The sequence below is a fragment of the Mustela erminea genome, chromosome 13, assembly GCF_009829155.1.
Source record: "Mustela erminea isolate mMusErm1 chromosome 13, mMusErm1.Pri, whole genome shotgun sequence".
Lineage (NCBI taxonomy): Eukaryota > Metazoa > Chordata > Mammalia > Carnivora > Mustelidae > Mustela > Mustela erminea.
The window spans coordinates 78,658,164-78,684,544 of record NC_045626.1 but is presented as its reverse complement, the minus strand read 5'-3'; the positions used below and the strand labels follow the sequence as shown (position 1 = coordinate 78,684,544).

At 47.8% G+C, this 26,381-nt stretch overlaps 1 protein-coding gene and 1 long non-coding RNA gene across 7 annotated transcripts in view; one reads left to right on the top strand and one right to left on the bottom strand.

Moving 5' to 3' along the window:
* The window catches only part of KSR2 (kinase suppressor of ras 2), a 413,744-nt gene extending 401,820 nt beyond the window's left edge, over window positions 1-11,924 (bottom strand). For 4 of the 6 annotated variants that reach the window (XM_032309545.1, XM_032309544.1, XM_032309543.1 and 1 more), the window contains exon 1: window positions 10,678-11,730. In XM_032309545.1, coding sequence (XP_032165436.1) covers window positions 10,678-10,857 — 180 coding nt within the window. In that variant the 5' untranslated portion in view covers window positions 10,858-11,730. Of the gene's footprint in view, window positions 1-10,677; window positions 11,731-11,903 lie in introns of those variants that run through there. The other 2 variants (XM_032309540.1, XM_032309541.1) reach the window with 2 other exon arrangements.
* The window catches only part of LOC116571570, a 30,773-nt gene continuing 15,445 nt past the window's right edge, over window positions 11,054-26,381 (top strand). Inside the window, exon 1 of the long non-coding RNA XR_004277915.1 lies at window positions 11,054-11,151. This is a non-coding gene — a long non-coding RNA (uncharacterized LOC116571570). The remainder of the gene's footprint in view (window positions 11,152-26,381) is intronic.

The window sequence follows — 26,381 nt, the reverse complement described above, 5'->3', positions numbered from 1 at the left end:
CCTCCCCCGCAAACACTTGCACCTGCAGACACAGGCTGTCTCTCTAAAATAAATGAATGTTTTAAAAGATTTTATTTAATTATTTGACAGAGAGAGATCACAAGTAGGTAGAGAGGTAGGCAGAGAGAGAGGAGGAAGCAGGCTCCCTGCTGAGCAGAGAGCCCAATGTGGGGCTCAATCCCAGGACCCTGAGACCATGACCTGAGCCGAAGGCAGAGGCTTAACCCACTGAGCCACCCAGGTGCCCCTAAATAAATAAATCTTTAAAAAAATTAAACATAGGCAGTGCCTCTCTGCCTGCCTCTCTGCCTACTTGTGATCTCTGTCTGTCAAATAAATAAAGTCTTTAAAAAAAAAATTCAACATAGAATTATCATATGACCCAGCAAATCTATTCCTAGATACAGACCCAAAAAGAATTCAAAGCAAGGACTCAGATACTTGTACATCAATGTTCATAAACATCATTGTTTGCCATAGTCAAAAGATGGAAATGACTTAAGTGTCTATCAACAGACGACTGGATAAACAAAATGTGGTCTCTATGTACCGTGGAATATTAGACAACCATAAAAAAGGAATGAAGCTCTGACACCAGCTACAACATGGATGAACCTTCCTCCACTAATCAAATTCATGCACACAGGAAATGGGGGTTACCATGCAGCTGGGGAGAGTTATTGTTTCATCGGTACAGAATTTCTATCTGGGATCATGAATAGGTTCCGCAGATAGATAGTGATGATAGTTGTACAAGATTGTGAATGTATTTCATGCCACCTGAGCTGCACACTTTAAAATGGTTACAATGGTAAATATTATGTGATACCTATTTTACCACCATAAAAAAAAATTAAAGGCTACCTTATGAGGTGGGGCTCACCCCAAAGCACCATGCCAAAGCTATACACTAGCCAAGAGGTAACCCTAGCCAACCTCTTAAGGGTCCCCCTACCTTTAAAAGATAAGATTTTCAAGCAATTGGATACCATGGTTCTTTCTATCACATAAGCTTAAGAGAAGTTCAGGAGGTACAAGGCCCAACCAACCCCAGAACTGTTAACCAACTTAGAGCTGGATGAGCACATGGTTTAAAGACTAAAGCCTGCCAGGCACTGATGGGAAGTGAGTCATCTGTGGGCGAATTCAAAGACCCAGACCTAGTATCAGAATCTTGTTCACTTACGTCACCTGCAGCCCCACAGGTGTGCCATTATCCCATCAAATGCTTCTATGGGATTCTTCTTCTCACACCTTGCTCTCATGCACCGGGAGCTCAAAAAGAGTCATTGAATGAATGAATGTTACACCCAACAATGGCACCCCCACCCAAAGGCTGAGATGTCCTAACCTCCCCATGCCAACCTACTGGAGGGAATGCTGGAAGCATCTGCCGTGTGCCAAGTGCCCTGCTCAGCTCCTTAATCCACAATTCCATGTAATCAGCATAACAATCCTATGTAACATGATCCTAATTTTATAAGCAAGGAAACTGAAGCTGAGAAAGGAGAGCTCATTTGCCCAAGGTTACTTAGCTAGTAACTTGAACTCAGACTGGAATCCAAGCAATCTTATTGGCAGATCCCAATCACTAGGTTATACTGCTTTAAGCAACCACGAAAATTTCTAGAGACTCAATTACGTTATTATTTCTGAGTCTTCATCTCAATTTTCCACTGGTCCCAGGAAACTGAGGGCATGCGTCTTTGGGACGCAACCACTGCTTTAATCAACAACTGCCTAGTAACCCCCAGGGCGGGGAGGGCATATTTTCAGTCTTTTTTTTTTTTTTTAAGATTTTATTAATTTATTTGAAAGAGAGAGAGAGAGATCACAAGTAGGCAGAGAGGCAGGCAGAGAGAGAGAGGAGGAAGCAGGCTCCCCGCTGAGCAGAGAGCCCCACGAGGGGCTTGACCCCAGGATCCTGAGATCATGACCCGAGCTGAAGGCAGAGGCTTAACCCACTGAGCCACCCAGGTGTCCCATATTCTCAGTCTTTACCAAGAGCAGAATTTCTATTCCAACAAAACAGAGAAATCACCTCAATGGCCAAAAGCAGCAACTGTCCAGATGAAATACACAGCGAGCCACCTCCGTAATTTAAAATTTTCTAGTAGCCTCAGGAAAGAAAGAGTAATAAGATACAGGTAAAATTAATTTGAACAGATTTCATTAACCCAATCTGTCTGAAATAACATCATGGCCACATGCTGTCAATATAAAACATGATTAATGAGATATTTTCTATTCTCTTCTTCATACTAAGAGTTCAGAACCTGGTGTGGATTTGATACCAACAGCACATTTCAGTCAGAAGTCACCAGGTTTCAACTGCTCAGTAGCCAAGGTGGCAACTGGTTGGACATCCTTGAGTCTGTTTCCCTCTTTTTGTCATCCTTTCTTGTGTCTGTGGATGCCCTGCTTGGTTTCCATTGGTTCTGCATTTCTCCCCAATAGCTTTCATCTATAAAAGCCTACCCACGGGGGCGCCTGGGTGGCTCAGTGGGTTAAAGCCTCTGCCTTCTGCTCGGGTCATGATCCCAGGGTCCTGGGATCAAGCCCCGCATCGGGCTTTCTGCTCGGCGGGGAGCTGCTTCTCCCTCTCTCTGCCTGCCTCCCTGCCTACTTGTGATCTCTATCTGTCAAATAAATAAATAAAAATCTTTAAAAAAAGAAAAAAGCCTACCGTGAAATGAAAGTATCTGAGTGACAGAGTATGCGCCACCATGATGGTTCTCGTAAACCAAGAGCCATGACCTCCAACCAGCTCACCATGATCACCTGCATGTCCCCTTTGCCTTCTATCTGCTCTCGTTTTCCTTTCTTCCCTTCCAGACCATGCCCCCTTTGGGGCACCCAAAGTAGAGCAGGAAACCTCTTTCTGGATCTGCAACTGTCTTAGCATCCAGTTTGGGACAAATCAGTGACTTTAAACCTCAGTAAATTCACTTGAAAAGCAGGAAGAACCACAGTTGCAGTCACTGCCCACTGGAGGGATGTTGCAAGGGTCATAGAAGTCCTGCTGACAGTGATTCTCTGCTTTGACTGTCTCCTCCCCATTCCTCGGCTTCTCCATCCTCTGTCCCAGCTGCCACGTGTCCCTTGTCTTCCTCAGCTCCCGAACCCCTCCCCATTCCCCAGCGCCAGAGCGGCACTCTGGGGGCGAGGACGAACAGCCAGGTCCCAACAGTAGGAGCCCAGTGGGTGGGAGCCCAGAAAATGGCTGATTGTCTGGGGGAGGAGAAAGACTCCCCAGTCTTCTGTCCATTAGAAGAAGTTTCTGCTCCAGAACAGAATCCACTCCAAAAACCCAAAAGGGAGAGTGAACCCTTCAGAAACAACTTTCACCACTGACTCAGAGTTGTGAGACCACCCCCCTGCCATATCTTTATGAGAACAAGGCAGAAGGGCGAGGCTAGATCTTCACAGGCTGGCCACTTGGTGTGGAAAACCAAGTCCTCCTCTTGTGTCCACAAGTCCCCAGATCCTTCCCAACTAGAAACAGAAAGATGAGATTCTAACCCGAGGCAACTGCCTCTTTAACCCTGAGCTCTTAGTCATCAAAACATAGGCAGGGGCGCCTGGGTGGCTCAGTGGTTTGGAGCCTCTGTCTTCGGCTCAGGTCATGATCCCAGGGTCCTGGGATCAAGCCCCACATCGGGCTCTCTGCTCAGCGGGGAGTCTCCTTCCCCCTCTCTTTCTGCCTGCCTCTCTGCCTACTTGTGATCTCTGTCTGTCAAGTAAATAAATAAAATCTTTTAAAAAAAATAGGCAACCAAAGAATAAAATAAAACATAAAGCCAGGGGCACCCAGGTGTCTCAGTCAGTTAAGCATCCGATTTCAGCTCAGGTCCTGATCTCATGCGTTGTAGGATTGAGCCACGCATCAGGCTCCACACTCAGTGGGGAGTCTGCTGGAGATTCTCTCTCCCTCTCCCTCTGCCCCTCTCTCTCTCAAATAAGTGGATTAAAAAATTTTTAGTAAATAAAAATAAGTGGATAAATTTTTAAGATTTAATTTATTTGACAGACAGAGAGATCACAAGTAGGCAGAGAGGCAGGCAGAGAGAGAGGGGGAAGCAGGCTCCCTGCTGAGCAGAGAGCCCCACTCGGGTCTCGATCCCAGGACCCTGACATCATGACCCGAGCTGAAGGCAGAGGCTTAACCCACTGAGCCACCCAGGTGCCCCAGATAAATCTTTTTCAAAAAAGCATAAACTCATACTGAGGATAGGGGAAAACAGGCCCTTTTCACATGCCTGGTGAACAATAATTTGGCAAAACCTATTGTAAGTCCTGAGACTTTGCATATCCTTGAATTCAGCAATTCCCCTGGAACTGAAGGACTGATACAAACTGCAAGGATGTCTACTACAGTATTATTTATAATAATGGGAAGTTATAACATACACATCTGACAGTAGAATTTGTTAAATCGTGCTACATCCATGTATTATCCCACAGCCACTAAAAAATATTTAATACTATGAGAAGAAGTTCCTGACATATTAAGTGCATTGTGTAGCTCCAGCCTTCCTCGGAGCTATAGGTTCAAATACCTAGTTGTCTTCCTGACACATGGAACGTGTCCAGATAGGACTTGACTGTTGATCCCAACCTACTCCACCTCTACTCCCCATAGTTCAAATCGAGGTACCACCAGTCACTCTGTTCTTAAGCCAAACGCCCAGGCATAATCCTCCAACCTTTATTTTCCCCATATCTGATTCACAGGCACCTCCGTCCACCTGACCTTCTGGATCCAGCCACCTGCCCCATTCCCCCAGCCAGCATAACCGTCCAAAGCACAGTCACTCCTGGCTTTGGTTTCCACACTAACCTCCCAAATTGTCTCCCTGCTCCCATTCTTACGCCCCACAGTCATTTTCCCTGCAGCAGTCTGAAAGATCTTTTAAAAACATAACTCAGGGGCGCCTGGGTGGCTCAGCGGGTTAAGCCTCTGCCTTCAGCTCGGGTCATGATCCCAGGGTCCTGGGATCGAGCCCCTCGTGGGGCTCTCTGCTCAGCGGGGAGCCTGCTTCCCCCTCTCTCTCTGCCTGCATCTCCGCCTAATTGTGATCTCTCTGTCAAATAAATAAATAAAATCTTTTAAAATATATATAATATATTTATATATATTTATTTATATATATAAAAAATATATATATATATATATATATCAGTCACCTCCCTGTTCGTGCTTAGAACAAAATCCAAGTATCTTATCAAAGCCCTTTATGATCAGGGCCCTGCTTCTGTCTCCCACGGTGCCCTCACCCCTTCCCTGCCCACCCACTCCACTCCAACCACAGTGGTCTCCTTGCTGTTCTATTAACATTCCAAGCACGTTCCCACCCAAGAAATTTGCATCCGCTGTCCCCTCTTCCTGGTGCATTTCCCAGATAGGTCTCGGCTTGCTTCCTCAAGTCAGTAAAACCTCCTTGAGGGGGCCCTTTGCAGATGATGCCATGACCCTCCCTCTTTCCCATGCTATTTTGGTTTTATTTTGGGTTTTGGGGGGAGGTTTTCCCATAGCAATGCTACCTTGTTACATTAGATTGTTCACTGGCCCCTCTGAACCACACCTCCTAGAATATATGCCCTTAGATAGTAATTTCTACACTGACTCTGGGCTTACCCACTTAACCTGCTTTGGCAAATGGGACACCGGCCAAGGTCATGGAAGCAGAGCCCTGAAAGGGGCTGCGCGACAGGGTGTATTGTCTTGGAACACTGCTGCCTCCACCAGGGAAGGAATCTGCCTGTCCTGCTGGAAAGACCATGGGGAGGGAAACCAAGGCACCCTGACCAACCACTGGCTGTGTGAGCAAGGCCGTCTTGGACCACCCAGCACAGCTGGGCCGCCCAGTGATGGCAACCACATGAGTGATCCAGGAAAGATCAGCAGAACTAGGCCGTCCACCCTACAGATCAGAGATCAGCAAGCTACCTATCGCCCATGGGCCAAATCTGACCCACCACCTGTTCTCGTAAGTCCCCAAATCTCAGAATAGTTTTTACATTTTTAAATGTAAAAAAAAAAAAAAGTAGATAATAATGTTTCTAGGACATAGGAAAATTATTTCAAGTTGGGATTTCAGGGTCCATAAATGATACCGCACGGGGAAACGTTCATTTGTGGATATAGTTCATCCATGGCTACTACACGGGACAAGAGCAAGGCTGAGTGGCTGTGATGGGCCGTGGGTGTGCGTCACCCACAAAGCCTAAACTATTTACTCTCTGTCCCTTGACAAAAAAGGCTGTCAGGCCCTGCTTGCAGGCTGCCATCGGACTAACCTTTAAACAAATTTTTATCGTATTTACTCCGAAACCTTTGAAGATTTCTACCTCCATCCTCAAAGGAGGGAAGCTTTGTCAGTCTGACTCCCTTGTCCTTAGTCAGATCTCAAGAGCTTGTGATCTAAATTCATTTCCTTGGACACTCTATCAGGGACTCTCCATTCTGGACCCACTGGTCTCCCTGCAGCCCCACGAAGGCATGAACTGGCATGAAACGCCTTCAGCTTGTTGTCTGGCTGCAGGCTCTCCCAACCTACTGTGATTCTAAGCCTTTCCCCATCCTTCTCTCCGTTCAGGGTCCCCAGCTCCCCAACCAAGAAAGCTACCCTAACTGCTCTGCCAAATGTTTCCCTGGGTGTATTCTATGGAACATCAGACCCAAGGGATATCCTTGGAAAAAGGACCCAACCCTCTCTTGGAGTCACCATGCCCATAGTTAGTATAGTAAAGACTCTCAGAAGTCTGTTTCCCTTTGTTTAACACAATCTTTCTCGGGTGTTAGCACCCAAGGAATTCATCTTGTCTTCAGAGTACTGGTTGACCACCAGCATCTAGCACAGTGCCTAGATCACTAGTATGTGCTAGAAGAATGGAAAATGCTACCAGACCACAGAACTAAGGTTGCACAGAACATACTTTGCAAATACTGCTCAAACTCTTCCTTCTCTCCCTCTGATCTGAGCTGTTCCCTTCCATGTCATCTAGCCCACACCACATAATGCTAATCATATCATCATCATAACTATGATTTATTCGACCCCTGCGGGCTGTGCTAGAGATAGCACTAGACCCTTGAAAATGTCCTGTCTTTCAGTCCTCGTAACCACTGAAGTAGGTAATGTTATCTTTTTTTGCCATTTTGCCAAAAATTAAACCATGGGTCAGAAAATTTAAATTACTAGCCCAAGATAAAGTAAAGCAGAAAAGCTACAATTTAAAACTGTATTGGTCTAAAAAAATAAATAAATAAATAAAAATAAAACTGTATTGGTCTAACTCCAAAGCTCATGGCCTTTCTTCTCTGCCAGAATACCTCCTGATAACATGCCATGGCCAGTCCTGTTGGCTGTCCACCCAATGTCCCTTCTTTCTTTCTTGTAAGCAGAACCTTGACTGTGTATGGAGTGACAACAGGTCAACCGAGGCAATGGACCACGACCCATCTAAACCACTCACGATGCTGTTCCCGCTTCCCCACCTCCCAGCATTGCAGCTGGGACTACCTATCCGACCAAGTTTCAGCCAATAAGACATTCTTAAACATTAACTGGGTGGCTCAGTGGGTTAAGCCTCTGCCTTCAGCTCAGGTCATGATCTCAGGGTCCTGGGATCAAGCCCTGCATTGGGCTCTCTGCTCAGCGGGGAGCCTGCTTCCCCCTCCTCTCTTACTTGTGATCTCTCTCTCTCTCTGTCAAATAAATAACTAAAATCTTTCTTAAAAAAACAAAATAAAACATCATCTGTGGGTTAGGTAGCAAGAGGTATTCTGGGGAAGCAAAAAAAAAAAAAAAAAGACATGAACCCTTTATATCTGCACACTCCTCACCTGGCGCCCCCCATCCCTGCCTTGAACCTGGGTGTGATGGCTGAAGCTTGCAACCATTAGAAAAAGGCCACTGACAGCTCAAAGAGACGACAGCCCCGACGTTACTATCTTACTTGAGCCAACTCAAGCAGCCACATCCCTCCAGACTTGATGCCACACAAGGAAAAGAAGCCACTGTTCCCTTGAACATGTGGTTGAAATTGCCATTTCATGCAGTTTGAAAATATTCTTCACAGACCCACATTGCTGTTTGGACTTGATCATTATTTCTCACACCTATACTGTGAGCCTTGTCTCCCTAATCATGCAGGACCCTTCTGGAAGGCTCAGTCCACGCTGTATATTTTTGTTATCATGGGGTCATAGGCATGCTACCAAATTTTGCTTATTATCATGGTTTTCCAGGACATTCCATGTACTGCTTACTTCAGTGTTTGTGAGCAGGGAGTTCTCACCATCAAACTGCAGAAATATGTCCTAATTGGTGGGTATTCCTCAGAGTCTCAATGTGAAAACATGCATCGAAACACTTGGACTGTTTCTTAAATGCAGATTCCTGGGCCTTCCCTCTCCCCCGGCCCCCGACCCCCAGTCCCACCTGAATTAGAACCTCTGGGGTTTGAGGCTGAGAAGGCACATTTTTAATAAGTTCCCTTGGGTGGTTTTGATATACAAAATGTGATATACCTTTTGATATACAGAAATATTTGGTTGATAAAGAACCTTGGTCCAAAACCTAGGCGAGGTTTGGCAAGATTTGGCTGTACCAGGAGTCACCAGCGCTTCCTCAGTGGCCCCCCCTCCTCGCCCCAGGGGCCCGGGAGAAGCATAGAGCTGGCAAGACTGCTGGAGACCCTTCCCTGCACAATATGTGTAAAGCAGTGGTGGGCATGCTCTTTGGCGTCCTGGGACCAGGAAACTGACAACCAGATGCGCTCCAAGTAATTGCAACCTCTTGCAACTCCACCCCCGGTTCTCAAAGAAAACCACGGTGCAGGAAAGAAGCCACAGAGGCCAGGGTCCACTGGGACCATCGTCATCATTCCAGAAGCTATCAGAGGATGGGCCATGTTGAGAAGAGTTGAAAACTAAACCAGGGGAACTTACACAGGGATACATAAATGAGCACTTGGGACTCCTGACTCAAAGGACCAAAGAGGACTGAGGTGGCCCTTTTGGGTTACTTATTTATTTACTGCCTGCCATTCTGTGAGTTCACTGCTCACACAGAGACAGAAAGGCGGGCCAGGGCATCCCACACTTTTTCTTGCAGCCACAAAGTCCTAGCCTAGACTATTCTCCCAAAACTCCGAGAAAGCAAGTACCTGGTCTCCCAACAGAGTCCCCACTCCTCTGATCCCTCTTGACACGTATTTTATTTCATTTCTGAGGATCATTTTCCCACATGACAGGTGCACACAGACATGTATTCTAGGGGACCAAACAGCATATCACACACACACACACACTCACTCTCTCTCTCTCTCTCTCTCTCTCTCCTTTCAAATTGATGACCTTCCAAACAGCCAAAGTTAAAATCATGGGGGGGTGGGGGGAGAGGAACAACTTTAAAGTGAATCAGAGAGTGGAACTTATCCAGGCAGGAACGGGGGCACAGGGCTCAAAGATTCAGCAGGGACGGAAGAGTTCGGGCCTTGGAAACTCCTGGAGTGGAAACAGAGGGAACCTCCAGCACCACACATGCCCACTTCTCCAGAGGGAGAACCCCTTTCCTATGCTCCCAGCCTGCACAGCCACTACCCTCAGCAAAGGCCAGCTAATGGGAGTTCCCAAATTTAATCAAGCCATGCATACAGCTGTTTTGAGGGAGAAGTAGAGGAACCCTTCAGATGTTTCCAACAACGTGGATGCCCAGTGATTACGTGCACACCAGACATTTTCTAAAGCTCCTGAAACCTTCCTCCTTTGACCAAACTGCCTTGGGAAGAAATAATTTCTGCCATCTTCTTTCTGAATAACTTTGCATCCAACCCCATCCCCCAAAACTGCTTCAAACTCGCCCTCAAGTTCTGTTGGAGACAATGTTACAACTCGCCAGAGATGACTCCTCCTCCGACCCCTTTCCCCGCGGTCCCACCACGGATTCAAGAGTATTTTCCCATACCGCTTGCGTGTGCCGATGCAGGCACATTTTCTCTTATCTTTTTACACGTTTCAGGCCTGCAACAGCTCCCTGCATCAAACGGTTTGATTGGAAACTCAATGGGGATTTTTTTTTTCCTTTTTACCCCTTGACATGGATACCATTGAACTAAAACACAAACAAAAACAAAAGAACAAAAACAAAATCCAAGGGGCAAAAGCGGGCCAGGGAAGGAGGCTGAGCGCCGAAGAGGTCTGTATTTATAGGCAGCCCCATTCTGCGAGCAAAAACCACCTTTGACCACCTGCAGAATGCGCAAGGTCACGTGGGTTCTCTGCAGCGCCTTAATGCCTTACCCAGCACACAAGCCCCCGTGGCATATAAACAAACCCACAAGCGGAAAAAAGAGAGAACTCCCTCCTCGGAGGGGAAGCGAATGATAATAACAGCCGCAAGAATAATAATACATAAGGAATCACAATTACTACTACTACTACCACCACCCAGCCAAGCGTAGACGACAGCGGTACAGTAAAGGGACACCCAGGGCAGGCTTTGCAAAGAAGATAAATCACAGAAAACCAAATCGTGCCCACCTTGATACCTTCCCACACCCTCCCGCCCCCCAACAAACAGAATCAAAGGAAAGGGGGGTTGTGGGGAGCAAGGAGAGGGAAGGAAAGATTGCTTTTTTTTTTTTTTTTTTTCCACAGGCAACACCTACCTCCAGGGTCCGGATCTCTTTTTGTGTGAGGTCGTTGGAGGTGGCACATTTGGTCCTAAGCCCTTCCAGGTTGGAGATGCTCAGGTCTATCATGTTTTGGACCAACTCGCACTGCTGTAAGGCTTTTTGCAAACTCAGAGGCTGCTGCTCCTCGCTTTTCGTCATGTTTTCCTCATCCATCGCTTGCTCGGCAAGCCCCCTTCCCCTCCTCCTCCTCCCAGAGAGAAAAAAGGGGGGGGCGTAGAGGTAGTCTACCCCCTACGCTCTCCAACCACTGCGACTTCTCAACAATGTCTCATGAAGAAGAAACCCAACATCTCACACAGGGTTGAGGGGGTGGGGTGGGAGGAGGGGACAAGAGCCAAAATTTATTATTTTATTTTGGGGTATCAAGCAGACTCCATTCGAATGTCTCCTCTTTTTGAGTCTCTGGTCCCTGAAAAGGAGAGATGCTGTTTCTCCGAAGCAAACCAGGTGATGTGATGCTGTCTGTACACTTAGGGAGGAGGAGGAGGAGGGGGAGGAGGAGGAGGAAAAAGAGGAGGAGGGGGGGAGGGAGAGGAGAGGAGAGGAGGAGGCGAAGGAAAACAGCGCTCACTCTTTACACACCGGCTCCGTGAAGGACAAATGTATATATTTTTGGCTGGCTGGCTTTTATGTCAAAAAAAATCTGCTTTGCCCCCCTCCCAATTGCAGTGACAGGGCATTGTCCACCGTTTGGAGTGCTTTAGCGCGTCCTCAAGATGCTGTCTGCATTGCTCCCGCGGCTGCGGCGGCGACTGCGGCTGGCTGCTGTCTCCTCCTCGCGCTGCTGCTGCTGCTGCTGCTGCTGCTGCTGCTGCTGCTGCTGCTGCTGTTGCTGCTGCTGCCGCCGCCGGGCTCCGGGGGTGACGGCTGCTGCATTCGCTCCTGCCTCGCTCCACACCGACATCTTGCCTGTCAATCAAAGGGCGGGGGGGAGCGAGCGCCGGCGAGGGATGGAGAGCGAGCGAGGGACCTGCGGGGAGCGGGTTGGTGGAGCGGCGCCGTGCGCGCAGCCGCCCCGGCCCGGCGCGCCAGGGACCCGCCGGAGGAGGCGGCCGCGGCGCGCGCAGGCTCGCGCACCTGCCCGCGGAGGGGCCAGCCGCCGGCGCGGGCCGGGGAGAGGGGAGGAGGGGGGAAGGGCAGCGGAGGGGGGGCGGGATTCGCGGGGATGCGGAGCTCGCGTGGCGGAGTGCAATTACTACCGGGCGTGCGTGCGAGCCGGCGGGCGGGGGCGTGGGGGAGGCGCGCGCGGCGGGGGAGCCGGCGGGGAGTGTGCCCCGGCGCGGGGGCTGGGCGCGGGGGCGGCGGTGGGGGGAGGGGGTGGGGGGCCACTACTACGGCACGCTCTCGCGAGACGAGGCCGGAGTGCTGCTCAGCAGGTGCGCTCCGGCTGGGAGCAGGTGTGCACCCAACTTTCAAACCCTTAGTGCGTGCTGGGGAAACGTCAGCGTGAACCTGGGCGCGTCCTCTCTGGCTCTGGCTTTCTGGCTTTCTGGATGTGTGTGTGTGTGTGTGTGTGTGTGTGTGTGTGTGTGTGTGTAAAACGAAACAAACCTGATCATCTTCCGTGAGCCCTGCGTGTGTGCGTCTGTCTGTCTCTTGTCCTTTCTTGTTACTGGAGAAAAATGGAACAAATCTGATAATCTTCCATGAGCTCTAGGCTGCGGCTTCCCAGGGTGCGTGTGTGTGTGTGTGTGTGTGTGTGTGTGTGTGTGTGTGTGTTCCTTTGTCCTTTCTTGTTACTGGGGCAAAGTAAAACAAACCTGATCATCTTCCATGAGCCATAGGACGCTGCCCACCCCCGGAATTGGTACCCCGGCCTGCAGTTACCCAGAGGGGTGGCTTTTCCATTTGGAGGGGGAAGGGGCTTTGCCTTAATCTGACTGTTATGCCCTAGGTGTCCTGCACTATCTGATCCCCACCTACCTAAAGGACCTTACGCCAGCAAACTGTGGCCCCAGAGCTAAGAATGGTTTTTATATTTTTAAATGGTTGGGGAAAAAATCAAAAGATTTTGTGATGTGTAGGAATTATAAAAAAATTTTAATTTCAGTGTCCATACACAAAGTTTTATTGGACCACTGCCACAGTGGTCCACAGACATTTTTCTATGTCTGTTTACTGCTGTGTTGTCACAGCAAAAGTGCATAGTTGCAACAGGCACTGTATGACTTGTAAAGCCTAAAATATGCGTTATATGGCCCTTTCCAGAAAAGTCTGCCCACCCCTGACCAAATCACCAGACATATTTTTGCCTCAGAGTTCTTTGCTCTCTATATCCTCTCTGCCCAGACCACATTTCCCTCAAATTCTCTCCTGGTTGGTTCCTTGTCACTCAGTGTCGACTCAAATGTCATCCCAGAGAGGCTTCGTTTTCCTGATCATCTTAACTACTGGCAATCCCAACACCCACTCCTCAAAGGATGTGTTCAGGATAATTAGCAAAAGGCTCCTCTTTCTCCCGGTGAACAGAGCTCCATGCCAGGCAACTGGGTTTATGGAGCAGAGTGACTCAGAAAACATGGTAAAATATGTGTCCCTTAAAGGAAGCCACTTGAAAAGTAAAGAGAACGACAGCCAGTGATGGCAAGCTTTTTTTTTTTTTTTTTTTAAGACTGTGGACCATGAGGTTTTACAGCTCATATAGAGCTGAATCAGCATTTTCTTTTCTTTTTTCTTTTTCTTTTTTTTTTTTTTTTAAGATTTTACTTATTTATTTGACAGACAGAGATCACAAGTAGGCAGAGAGAGAGGATGAAGCAGGCTCCCTGCTGAGCAGAGAGCCCGATGTGGGGCTCAATCCCAGGATCCTGAGATCATGACCTGAGCCGAGGCTTTAACCCACGGAGCCACCCAGGCGCCCCAGAATCAGCATTTTCAAAAGCGCTCTGTCGATGAGAAACTCAAGAGAGTTCTCTATGTCCTAGTCTTTTGAACTAGGAAGTTCATGGATTCCAATTCTCTGGTAAAATTCACTTTTCAACTCTTTTCTCCTTCTTCGGCTTTGCGTCTCTTGAACATATTAATCATGGTTATTTATTTACTTATTTATTTAAATTTACTTGACAGACAGAGACACAAGTAGGCAGAGAGGCAGGCAGAGAGAGAGGAAGGGAAGCAGGCTCCCCACTTCACAGAGAGCCTGATGTGGGGCTCAGTTCCAGGCCCCCAGGATCATGACCTGAGCCGAAGGCAGAGGCTTTAACCCACTGAGCCACCCAGGTGCCCCAATCATGGTTATTTTAAAGCCCTGATTTTATTTCAGGTCTTTGATCACCTGCACACTCTGTTTCTATAGCCTGTTTTCTATTTGTTTTCAGGGATTTGTTCCTGTCTCTTGGCAGTCCTTGTAATTTTTGTTGCATGCCATACAACATCTGTGTATGAAAAATATATACCAAGTCTCTGGGTGATCTCCAGGAGTCCTGGAGAGGGCTCACCGTTTCTTTGCAACCAGATGGCATGGGGACTGAGCACTTTAATCCAGTCAGGGGCTGAGCTGGGTGGAGGCAGGGCTGCAGTTTTTTGTTTGTTTGTTTGTTTTTTAAAGATTCTTATTTATTCATTTGACAGATAGAGATCACAAGCAGGCAGAGAGGCAGGCAGAGAGAGAGGGAGGAGGAAGCAGGCTCCCTGCTGAGCAGAGAGCCTGATGCAGGGATCGATCCCAGGACCCTGGGATCATGACCTGAGCAGAAGGCAGAGGCTTTAACCCACTGAGCCACCCAGGCGCCCCAGGGCTGCAGTTTTTATAAGACTCCTATGTAACTCTGGTTCCCACCGCTAAGGCTTTGCCTTTCAGAGATTCCAAATGAGAACTTTAGGTCTTCACTGAGGTCCTTCCCCTGGTCCTGTGCTCTAATCTTTGTAGCCGTAGCATAGGAAGAATGCTGGATACACTGCTTTTCTTCAGGGGCTTTCTGTTTGGCTTCTAGCCTCTTGGCCTGCACTGTTGCAGAATTGCCAAATATCTTAAGGGGAAAACCACTTTTCTACCTTTCCCTTCTCTCTAGGATAGTCCCTAATTTTGTCTCTCCAGCCCTAAGACACCACCAGAATTCTGCCGGTTTCTCTGGCCCCCAGCAGCAGCATCCTTGCCTGAGAAAAGTCTAGATTTCAAGGCCCAAATTTGCAAATGCCCCAGGGAAAAAGTGGCTGCAGTTTGTCCCCCCACGTCAACGTTCCAGAATCTTGGCCCCTCTAGTTCTGGTCGCTTCGGCAGCTCTCTGAACGCCTTTAAGTAGGTGATGATGATGATGATGATTTGACTTGGCTTTCCTAGTTGTTCTCGGGGGAAGCAGAAGTTTTAAAAATGGAGGTAGCCCATAGTTCAGAAGTCATCAACAGGCAGGGCTGTAAGCAGCACACAAAGGCATTCCGTTTGCCCCCGCTTTCCCCATCCGATCACCACCAGCATGTCTTTCCAATTAGTTGCAAGAGTGGACAATTGTTACACTTCATTTCCATCCAGCCCCCTTGAAGACCTTCCCTGTGTTTGAAAATGCCCACCTTATGAGTCCCACCTCTCCGTAAGAGAAACCAAAGCACTCTTCGAGAACCTTCCTTGCAACCAAGTTTCATGTGATCTGGACTCTACCATTCCACGCATCACATGAGATTTTATACTTGAAAGCGAACAACAAAGAGGAGCCTATCTGATAGTGAGCGTGGCAGCCAGTGCGTCGGTGTCGGGCTGTTCGGCCCCTGTGTAAGCATGGGATCTGTGCTGAGGGGCATGGCCTGGCATTCACAGGGGCTGTCTGATGGAGCGGTGTGGGCATCACTCCCAGCTGGACAGTCCGAGCCTAACCCTCTCTTCCTGGAGATTCCTGGAGATTCCGCCACCTGTCTTAGGCTGCCTTGGCTAACATAACAAAATACCATGGATGGGTGGCTTCCATGACAGAAATTTATTTGTCTCCCAGTTCTGGAGGCTGGAGATAGTGGTGCCGGCACATTCAGGTTCTGACAAGAGCCCTCTTCCTGGAGGTCAGAGGGCGTCTTCTTGCTGTGTCCACACAGCAAGTCCACACAGCTCCCGTGGTTCCTCTTCTTATAAGGCCATCGCTCTTTTGAATTAGGGCCTCACCCTTTGGCTTCACCTAACCCTAATGACCTCCCAAACATTGTAAAGGTCCATTGAGGGGGTTAGGGCTCGAGCGTGTGAATTTGGAGGGGACCCAATTCAGTGCAGAGTACCCCCGTTAAACCACTTATACTTGATCCACCTGGAGTAGTACACTGTGTCCTTTGCAACAAAGAACCCTATATTCTTACCAATAATGTTGACATCAGCAGACACTTTCAAAAATGGATCTGGGAAAACAGGAAGATGTGGCCTCATTGGGCAACAACTGGTAGATCTGCGAGATAGCTGTCCCTCTCCCTGGGACACAGGCTCTCCAGTTCACCATGGACCCCACCTAACGCCCCCCACACCTAACCCCCTTCATTCATTGTATCTCCTGCCTGGCCCCTGTTGGCATTTGCATTGGTTGCCCCTGGGATAGCGTATGGCGGTTTGCACCCCAGAGCAACAGAAATCTCGCGGATATCAAGGTCGGAGAACAGGAGTGGATGGCTTCACGTTGTGCTATGGTTGCTGGGACTTTATTCTGGAAAGTGCTCGACACTCTGGATGCCGCATGTCTCACAGCACCTTTATCCCTTTTTTTTTTTTTTAAGATTTTATTTATTTATTTGACAGACAGAGATCATAAGTAGGCAGAGAGGCAGGCGGGGTGGGGTAGGGTGGGGGGAGCGGGCTCCCCGTCGAGCAGAGAGCCCGATGCAGGGCTCGATCCCAGGACCCTGGGCTCATGACCTGAGCCGAAGGCAGAGATTTAATCCTCTGAGCCACCCAGGCACCCCTCACAGTGCCTTTAACAATAGTGGAAATAAATTCTTCTTACTGGGCTATGAAAGGAGCTGAGCTTGGAAATATCACATCAGACCCCATAGCTCTGAGTTTCAGCTGTAAGAAGAGGCTCATATTAAAAGTCCAGTCCAGTCCGATCAAAACTGTACTCTCATATGCGGTTTAATACCTCTTCCCCACCCCCTCAGCTCTGATCCACAGGTGGCTCAGGAATCTGCAGTGGAGATGAGCGCAGGTGTGTCCTCTCCGGTCCCTTCCCAGCTCACCTTGCCGGAGCATAGGAGCAGGAGAGCAAGAGGAAAAGGGACCCTTTGCTGAGAATGGGTATAGTTCTCTTGGCTGTCAGATGCCCCCCACTGCCTGCCTTGGCCTGACAAGTGCTGGTTGCACTGGGAGATCTTTGGAGAACCTTGTCGGGACCTTGTAAGCGCTCAGTGCATTGCTGGGTGACCTCTTGCACACCTCGTTTCCATTCAGACCCTGGGAAGCACCCCCACATTCTTTTTCTGAGGTCCTGGCTGAGTCCTCTTGGGTGAGTCAGGATGACTCAGACCTACACACATATTCGGGACCCTGGGATATAGGGTGCACCTTTGCCCTCTGCCCTTGCTTCTTGCCCTCTTGTCATGGACAGCCCCAGGCAACCTTCAGGTGGCACTGAGGTGCCGGTCACCGCCGCCCCCTCGGCCGCCCCCTTGGTGTTCCCAGTCTCATGAGGGATTCTGCTTTGAGCTCTCCTCTCCTGGCTTGGAGATCAGAGGGGAGAAGAAAACCACCTACAAAGACCTGTCAGAGAAACATTCTCTGGATAAAATCTGACCTTGTTTTATATAGGCTGGAAGCTGATGGTTACTGACGGTCAAGGGACCGGTCTGGTCACCTCTTGACAGGAGGAAGTATTGTTACGCATTGCCCTCAGCTTTGAAGCTTTAGCTGAAGTTCTGGGTCAACAGGAAAAGTCTCATTCCACATCTCGTTATATTAGCGATAAGCTGTCCCCAATATTTTCTAAGTTGCCTGGTGAATAGGGACCCAAATTGGAAAGTAGCACGTTAGGAAGTAGCGGGGTGGCCGACACCCCTGAACATAACAAAACTGACATGACTTCTCCTTGAAGGGCTCGACACACCGCCTTCCCAGGGCATTTCTTTCTTTTTTTGCTTTTCTTTTTTCTTTTTTCCTTTTTCCTCCTGATTCTTTGCTGGGGGATCAATCTCAGGACGCCAGCCCCCAGGATACAACCGAATCTTCCATAGCTATGAGAGGACTATTATTGTTCTGTTCTAACTCAGTGATCCCCAAAACATAAATGGCTTTAAAAAAAAAATACCTTTGAGGAGTGCCGGCAGAATGCTCCTATCTTTAACCTTGTGAAGTCTTTCCAACATCAGAAAATGCTTTTGGCCTTTTGCCTCTTTGTTTCTTAATTTTCCAGTGCAGGCAAAGCAACAGGATCCCTCTCTTGATGGCAAGATAACTTGAGCTCTCGGTAATGGACAATTCAGTCCGGTGATTTATGCTAGCTTTACAAATTAAGCACTCAACAATGCAGTGAATTTTTCAGAGACAGCGCCCTCAGGATGGGAGACGATGTATACTGTGACACCGGCCAACTCCTTAGTGTACATTGAAGGATTTCGCTGAAAGTTGCAGTAAAGTGAGGCCATTGACCAAACTTGCTTCCTTTTTTTTTTTTTTTTTAAAGATTATTTATTTATTTCACAGACAGAGATCACAAGTAGGCAGAGAGGCAGACAAAGAGAGAGGGGGAAGCAGGCTCCCCATGGAGCAGAGAGCCCGATGTGGGGCTCGATCCCAAGACCCTGGGATCATGACCTGAGCTGAAGGCAGAGGCTTTAACCCACTGAGCCACCCAGGTGCCCCCCAAACTTGCTTACTTCTTACACCATCTTGCACTCCAACAAAGAAATCATCTGCTCTGCTTGGGTACTGGGGGTCACGGCTTGTGGGACAGATTGAGGCCATGGCCACTGCCCCCAGTCTGGGCCCCTGACAAAGGAAACAACGCACATGCATCCATCTGTGGCAGCCCCGATGAAGTTCCAGATTCTTTTGTTTGGTTTCTATTGCAGCTGAATATACATAACATAAAATTTGCCACTGGTGACATTTATTACTCTCAGGATTGTGCAACCATCACCACTCTATACTTCCAGAATGTTTTTGTCACCCAGAGGAAAGTCCCGTCCACATTTAGCAGTCATTCCACATTTCTGCCTTCTTCGGGCCTCTCGGGACCACTAATCTTTCTCTCTCTGTGGACGTTTACCTCTTCCGGATTTTCCGTAGAAGTGGAATCTTACAATATCAGCCCTTCTGTGTCTTGCTTCTTTCACTTAGTGAATGTGTTTGACCTTCATCCATGTTGCAGCATGGATCGGCGCTCTGTTCCTTTTTTTACAGCTGAGTAATATTCCACTGTATGGGCTGGTGCATATTTAAGTTTTTCCATCATCTGGCTATTGTGAATAGTTCTGTTACGGACTTTGTGCACAAGTTGTTCCAACAGTGTCATGCATTCTTTTGGGCATACAAGCATCCCTTGGAGATGGATTTGGTTCCAGACCACTACAGTAAATATTACAAATGTTGCAATAAAGCTGGTCACGTGAATTTTTTGGTTTCCCCGTGCATATAAAAGTTATGTTTACAGAGGACTGCAGATATTAAGTGTCATAGCATTATGTCTTTAAAAAGCAATGTATATACCTTCATTAAAAAATACTTTATTCCTGGGACACCTCAGTGGCTCCGTCAGTTAAGCCTCTGCCTCAGTTGCAGCTCAGGTCACGATTTCCTGGGTCATGTGATTGAGTCCACATCTGGATCTGTGCTCAGTAGGGAGCCTGCTTAAAGATTCTCTCCCTCTGGGGCTCCTGGGTGGCTCAGTGGGTTAAGCCTCTGCCTTTGGCTCAGGTCATGATCCCAGGGTCCTGGGATCGGGCCCTGCATCAGGCTCTCTGCTCAGCGGGGAGCCTGCTTCCCCCTCTCTCTCTGCCTGCCTCTCTGCCTACTTGTGATCTCTCTCTGTCAAATAAATAAATAGAATCTTTAAAAAAAGAAAAAGAAAAAGCTTGAAATATTACAAGAACTACTCAAATGTGACTCGGTGACACAAAGTGAGCAAATGTTGTTGGGAAAATGGCACACACAGACTTGCTCAATGCAGCGTTGCCACAAACCTTCGATTTAGAAAAAAGCACAATATCTGCAAAGCTCAATAAAGGGAAGGACAATGAAACGAGATATGCCTGTATATCCAGGAGCAGGGATGATGGTCATACGATAATTCAGTTTAACTTTTTGAGAAACTGCCAAACTATTTTCTATAGCTGTTTGCACCATTTAACATTCCCCCCAGCAACGTGGGAGGCTTCCAACTTTTCCACATCCTCCCCTCCTGACTCTTCTTGCATCGACAGCATCTCGTGAGAAAACATAGCGACGGGACACCTAGCAAAGTCTGCACGCACACACACATTTCTTGAGTGCCTATCACGTGCCAGAATGGTGCAATAATATAAGATTTAAATATTAATTAAAAAAAGAACAGTGCATTCTTCAGTTTTCTTTTAGTTGGAAGAGATGAAAACCCAAAATGAGCAAAAAAGTGATTCACATCACCAGGAAGTTGAAGGGAGGAAACTCACTGCAGCCTGGCATCGTCCCATTCTGTCCCTGTCCCTCAGTCCTGCTTTCTTCCAGGGAGGCTTCCCTTCAAGGCGGTTTTTCCCCCAGGTCGTGACTAAGATGGCCACCGAGAGCTTAGCAGTCCTATCAGAAGTAGAGTTCCTTCCTCCTTATTTCTGGTTTAGTTCCAGTTAACTTAAGTTGCAGGACTGATTGCGCACTAACCTGGTTCAGGCCACGATTTCCTGAGCCAGTTGTGTCAACCAAGGAGATGGAATGTGCTGACTGGCCGCGTCTGGGTTGCCGAGGACTGGTATCCACTCCACCCAAAGTGTGTTGTCTGAGATTAGGGGACGGCTGGCGCCCCTAAAGGAAAAGAAGAATGCTATTGTCAGAAGAGGGAATGGATGTTGGGCAGACCAAAGCCTTGACCACATTCCATTATCCTTGAGGGGGAGTCATGGTCTAATGGGGGAGACCCATGCAAATGCATCCTGTAATTATATGATGCTTCTGGAATAAAGGAGAGGAATCCATTACCCCTTTGCAAGGGAAGGGACTCTGGGAATCTCTGTCGTGGGCATGAGTCTGAAGCTGAGACTGAATAAGGAATAGGAATCCTCCAGGCGACATCAAGGAAGCTTGTGCCAAAGCCCAGCTTCCTGAAGTCACTGCCATTAGAGACAATTGCAAGAAACAGACTTGTCCCAATGATTTTTGAAGTCGGTCAAAAATACTAAAACTATTGGCCTTGCCTTGAGAAGGCTTTTGCTGGTGTATGAGACCACTGCCAGACCTCCCTCTACTGGTTTACTAGATGTGGGCCCTTCGTGTTAAAACCGGGACAATCCAAGGCAAAGTGGGACGGTTTGGTCCCCCTATTCTTAAGTCCCTGCCTCGTGGACACGTATGAGTGGGCTCAGAGTTGGGATTAGTGCTGTGGGGGCAGCTGTTATGTAAAGATGATCCCTCTGTTGAAACAAAACATGCCCACAAAACTTCACAGCAGCACTAGTCACAATAGCTGAAAGGTGGAAACCACCCAACTACCTGTCACCTAAAGAGCTGGACAGTGTGTGGCATATCCATACAACAGAATTGTATTCAGCCGTAAATAGGAAGGAAGCACTGAGGCATGCTACAATGGGCAATGAACTTGAAAACATTATGCAAAGGAAAGAAGAAGCTAGACACAAAAGGCCGCAGCCTGTAGGATTACATTGATAAGAAATATTCAGAATAGGCAAATCCACAGAGAGAAAGCAGGTGGGTTGCAAGGGGGGTGGGGGAGGGGATTCATAGGTATTGGTTTTCTGTTTGGGGTAATGAGAAAGTTCTAGAACTAGATAGAGGTAATGGGTGCACAACATAGGAAAGGCTATTCAACTTTGGGGCCCAGAGTCTCCGCCCCACTCCAGTCTCTGCTCCCCAAGCCTTCTCCTGAGGTCCTCATCTGCTCTACCTGCTGGTCCCGGGGCACTAGAGGGCAGGACTTCCAGTACTTGCACAGAACAATGAGAAGAAAGGCAGATGCTAAAATATGGAAATCAGGCAATTGATGTGGTGATTTCCATTTTCATTCCTCCAGAAATGAGAGGTCAGTGAATTCCGTTTCCCAAAAGTCTTACACGACTTTCCAAAGGGTAAGGAAATTTCCCCTTCATGCAATGTCTATGCGTGGGAATCACCTGGGAAACTTTTTTTTTCCTAAATGTTGGTGCCTAGATCCTACCCCCGCCCCAGAGATTCTGATTTATTTGGTCTGGGGCGGCATTGGGATTTTTAAAAGCTCCCCAGGGTAATTCTGATGTTGAGCCCAAGTTGACACCTACGGCTTTACATCTTCCTTTTCAAGAAGGGCCCCTCTTCTGGCCTCAGACATCACAGAGCAAACACACACGACACACACGTTGAGAATCTTTACAGCTTTTACTTTAAAGTAAGTGTCTTTTGTTGTTGTGGATAGCTACCCCGGCAAACATATGCTACCTTCAGCTGCTCCGAAGTTATCTTGACGGAGACAAAAAAGCAGAGGAATTAAATAATCTACGTTTTGGTAGGGGACTCCGTGGCCTCCTTATCAACAACAGCATCGAAAGCACCTCATAAAAACCTGAAAGTGAACCCTGCCTTTGTGTCACTGACGTGAAGGGCTCCTGCCTATACATAGTGTGCCATAGACTAAGGAAACAGTCTGATAAAGGACACATGCTGGGGCACCTGGGTGGCTCAGTGGGTTAAGCCTCTGCCTTCGGCTCAGGTCATGATCTCATTGTCCTGGGATTGAGCCCCGCTTCCAGCTCTCTGCTTGGCAGAGAGCCTGCTTCCCCCTCTCTCTCTGCCTGGCTCTCTGCCTACTTGTGATCTCTCTCTCTCTCTGTCAAATAAATAAATAAATAAAATATTTTTAAAAAATTGCTGTTTACCTGGGCTGGAGTCTTAATGGCTTGTCACATGAACCTGTGTGCATTGTTCAAAGTGATCACCCCTTTCCAGAGTGCCACTGTGAGGCTGTCGCTGACATCCTGGCCGTGCATTTTCCATGGGCCCCTGCTTGTGAGCTGCTCCACCAGGCTCTCCCAACGGGACGAAAAAGCAGCTGCTGGCAGGACAAACAAAACCTGTTCCCTAGTCTGGACATCCTGAAGGTGTGCTACCTTCCCTGGCCTATGCCATTCCCGCATTCCGCGGTTCTCCGGGCCAGAGAAGAAACCCATGCCTGCCCGGCCAGCTCAGGCCGCGGGCCACGCCTCGTGCACCTGCTACGCACACTGTACCACAGCTGGTCGGCTGCATCTCGTGGCCCAGGGTTGGCCCGTGTTCTAGCACCCATCTGTGACTTCGGGTTGGGGGGGTTGGGGGGGAGGAAAAGAAAAAGAAGAAAGAAATGCATGTGGTAAATGACCAAAATTGCTCGCATTGTCCTGGACGAGCCTCAAATCCTCCACAATTCGATTGCCTTCTGGAAGGCACAGACCCTGAGTTCACTGAGCCTCTTTTTGTATTTGAGTCTGAACACGGGAGCTGATGGCCCTTTAGAAGTCTCCTCTGTGATTTCTCGACTTTCCTTTTCTTTGAAGAAATGGGGAAAAAAATGAGAAATGCTGAGTGGGGCAGATCATAAGTTTTCCCCTGTCTTGGGCTTTTGTGCACAGAATCAGATAAATCAGTACCAGTTTAGTCTACCTGGTAAATTGAGAACGTGTTTTATTTTTGTCATAGGAAGTACAAATGTTGGCTTTTAGCTTTGAAAGACAGGCCTAGTCCACGGTTTTGACTGAGCAGGAAGGTTACAGACCTTGGACCAGGGACCCTAACCTAGTCCGTATTCTTGTATTCATTTAACTCAATGATCAATTAATTTCTGATTATAAGAAAGAGTCTGATCTACTGATAGGACAACAGGAATCTGCAGAATTGGAGGGGGTGCGGGACCTTCATCATCACACATAGAGGTGGGTCCAGGGGAGGGAACTGACCCCTGCAGGGAAGAATGTGGGCTCTGAGCACGAGCTGATGGTCAGGTTTAAATCCCAACTTTGCCACCTCCCAGCCCTGTGACCTTAGGCAAGTGATTTCACCTCTCTGTGTCCGGGTTTCCCCACCCATAAAATGAAGGTAATAGTATCTGCCTCCTCGGATTGTGCTGAAGATGAAATGACTCAATGTGTGTGAAGTGCCTAGAACACCGCCTGAAAATTAGATGTGACTGCTTCTGCCCCGGAAACCAAACCTACTGGAGTCACACAAAGGCAGAAGCACACTGTGTCCTGCCAGACTTAGAGGCATGTGGCATTCTTCCTCATCTATTTCCAAAAAATCTATAGTTTGGGCTCCTGGGTGGCTCAGTGTGTTAAACGGGGTGTCTTGGTTTCCACCCAGGTCATGACCTCAGGGTCCTGAGATTGAGCCCTTCATGGGGTTCTGTGCTCAGTGTGGAGTCTGCTTCAAGACTCTCTCTCTCCCTCTGCCCCCCCAAAACAAACAAACTTTTTTTTTTCTGATATTGGGTTAAAACGGAAAGATCCAATTCAGAATTTCTGCAAGTGCCATGTGCTGACTAGTTCGCATCAGAACCACTTGATTGCTTAATCAAAATTACAAAGCCCAGGTCCTGTCTCAGACCTACAGAGGCTCTTTGGGGTTCAAGGCCTGGGTATCTGAATTCTTAACAAACATCTCATGTGATATAATGTACCCTCGAGTCAGGAAAGTATGATTAGAATCAACAAACAAAGATACCCGTGGAGCCTAGAGCCTGCTCTCATGAATCTAGGAAAGCAGTGTCTCTGAAACGCCATTCAAGCGTTACCTTTTTTCACAATTTCGCCCAGTTATTTGACAACTGGTAACAGCGTATGCCTACAATTTTCTCTTACGTGACTCACTATTTTTACGAAAGCAAATTCATTTTAAAGGGGAAATTTATTTCATTACTGCAAATGAGAAACAGACATCTTGCCATAACTAGATGATAACCGCAAGAGTAAATATCATTTTTTAAAATAATGTTATTAAATTCTACCTAGACACTGTTACTGGCTGGAGCTCTGAAATCTGCTGCAGTATTTGTTAAATAGGAAGAAATCAGCAAGCACCAGAGAGGTGTTCCAGAACTAGACGCACCGCTTCCAGACTTTCTCCTTGATGACATGATTGAGAGGGACTCAAAGGAGAGTAACTTCCTCACCGGGTGATTCAGTGCCATTGAACGTTGTGTCTGAGCACCACCTAAAGTCATTTCCTCGTGAGTCATGGCGCACTTGGTACGGAACTCCAATAAAGCCTTCTCCTGAAGACTACTGACTCTGGATTTGCAAGAGTAAGAACAGGCGTGCCTGGGTGGCTCAGTGGGTTAAAGCCTCTGCCTTCGACTCAGGTCATGATCTCAGGGTCCTGGGATCGAGCCCCGCATCGGGCTCTCTGCTTAGTGGGGAGCCTGCTTCCCCACCTCTCTCTCTGCCTGCCTCTCTGCCTACTTGTGATCTCTGTCTGTCAAACAAATAAATAAAATCTTTAAAAAAAAAAAAAAAAAAGAGTAAGAACAAAAGCAAACACAATGACCCAGGCTACTTGAGACACCAGTAAGCATGGTATGCGCAGTCCGTGAGTCTCTAGGACCTTCCTCAGAAGGCCCTCTCAAAGGGTGAGGGTGTCACAGATTTGGATTCGGATCCAACGATCCACTGCCTGTGGTTTGTGACCTTGGGCTAGTCTCCAGAAACTGTCCTTTCTACAACATAAAATGACATGATACTTGCTCACGCCAAGATGAAATCAAATGGTGTTTGAAAAGCCTTAACGCAGAGGATGACGCATGGTTGCTGTTCAATAAATGGTAGCTTTCAGAAATTACCAAGACTTCATATTTTTAACCATTTTTGATAGAACTCTTTGAAGAATGCTCTTCTATTTCCTAAATACAGTGAAACTTGATGACTCAAGGCTATCATTTTGAACGTCTCTGCAGTCATTTTATTGTCACTGGATGCATTTCTTACACCTTCCCATAGTCACCTCTTTGTTCAGGCATTCCACATGTGCAGTGGGCTGATAACCAAGCTAAATGTCCCCCAGTAGAGAACGGATTAAAACACAGCAAAATTACGTGGGTAGCCAATCAAAGTGCAAAAAGATACTCTAACAGTCATCAGAAAAATATCGAGATGCGCGGGTGGCTTGGTCAGTTCAGCAGCTGCACGCAGCTCAGGTCATGATCTTAGGTCCTAGGATCAAGTCTGCTTCTCCCTCTCCCTTTGCCAACCCCGCCACTGCCACTCAGGCTCACTCGCTCTCTCTCTCCCTCTCTCAAATAAATAAATTAAAATAAAAATACAAATTCACACATTGAGGTATTTCTGGTCCATCGGCATCACAAATATTAAAGAAAGCAGTATTATCTAAGAACAAAGAGAGAATAGCAGATAAGCACTTTCATACTCTAATGAGTGGTAGTATAAGTGGGTACAACTCTTTTGCAGGGCATTTACTCTTTGACCTAGCAATTCTATTTCGAAAAATCTATGCAACAGGGGGACCTGGGTGGCTCAGTTGGTTAAGCGTCTGCCTTTGGCTCAGGCTATGATGCCAGGGTCCTGGGATTGACTAAGTCAGCCAGGCATCCTCACCACAATTAAAAAAAAAAAAAAAA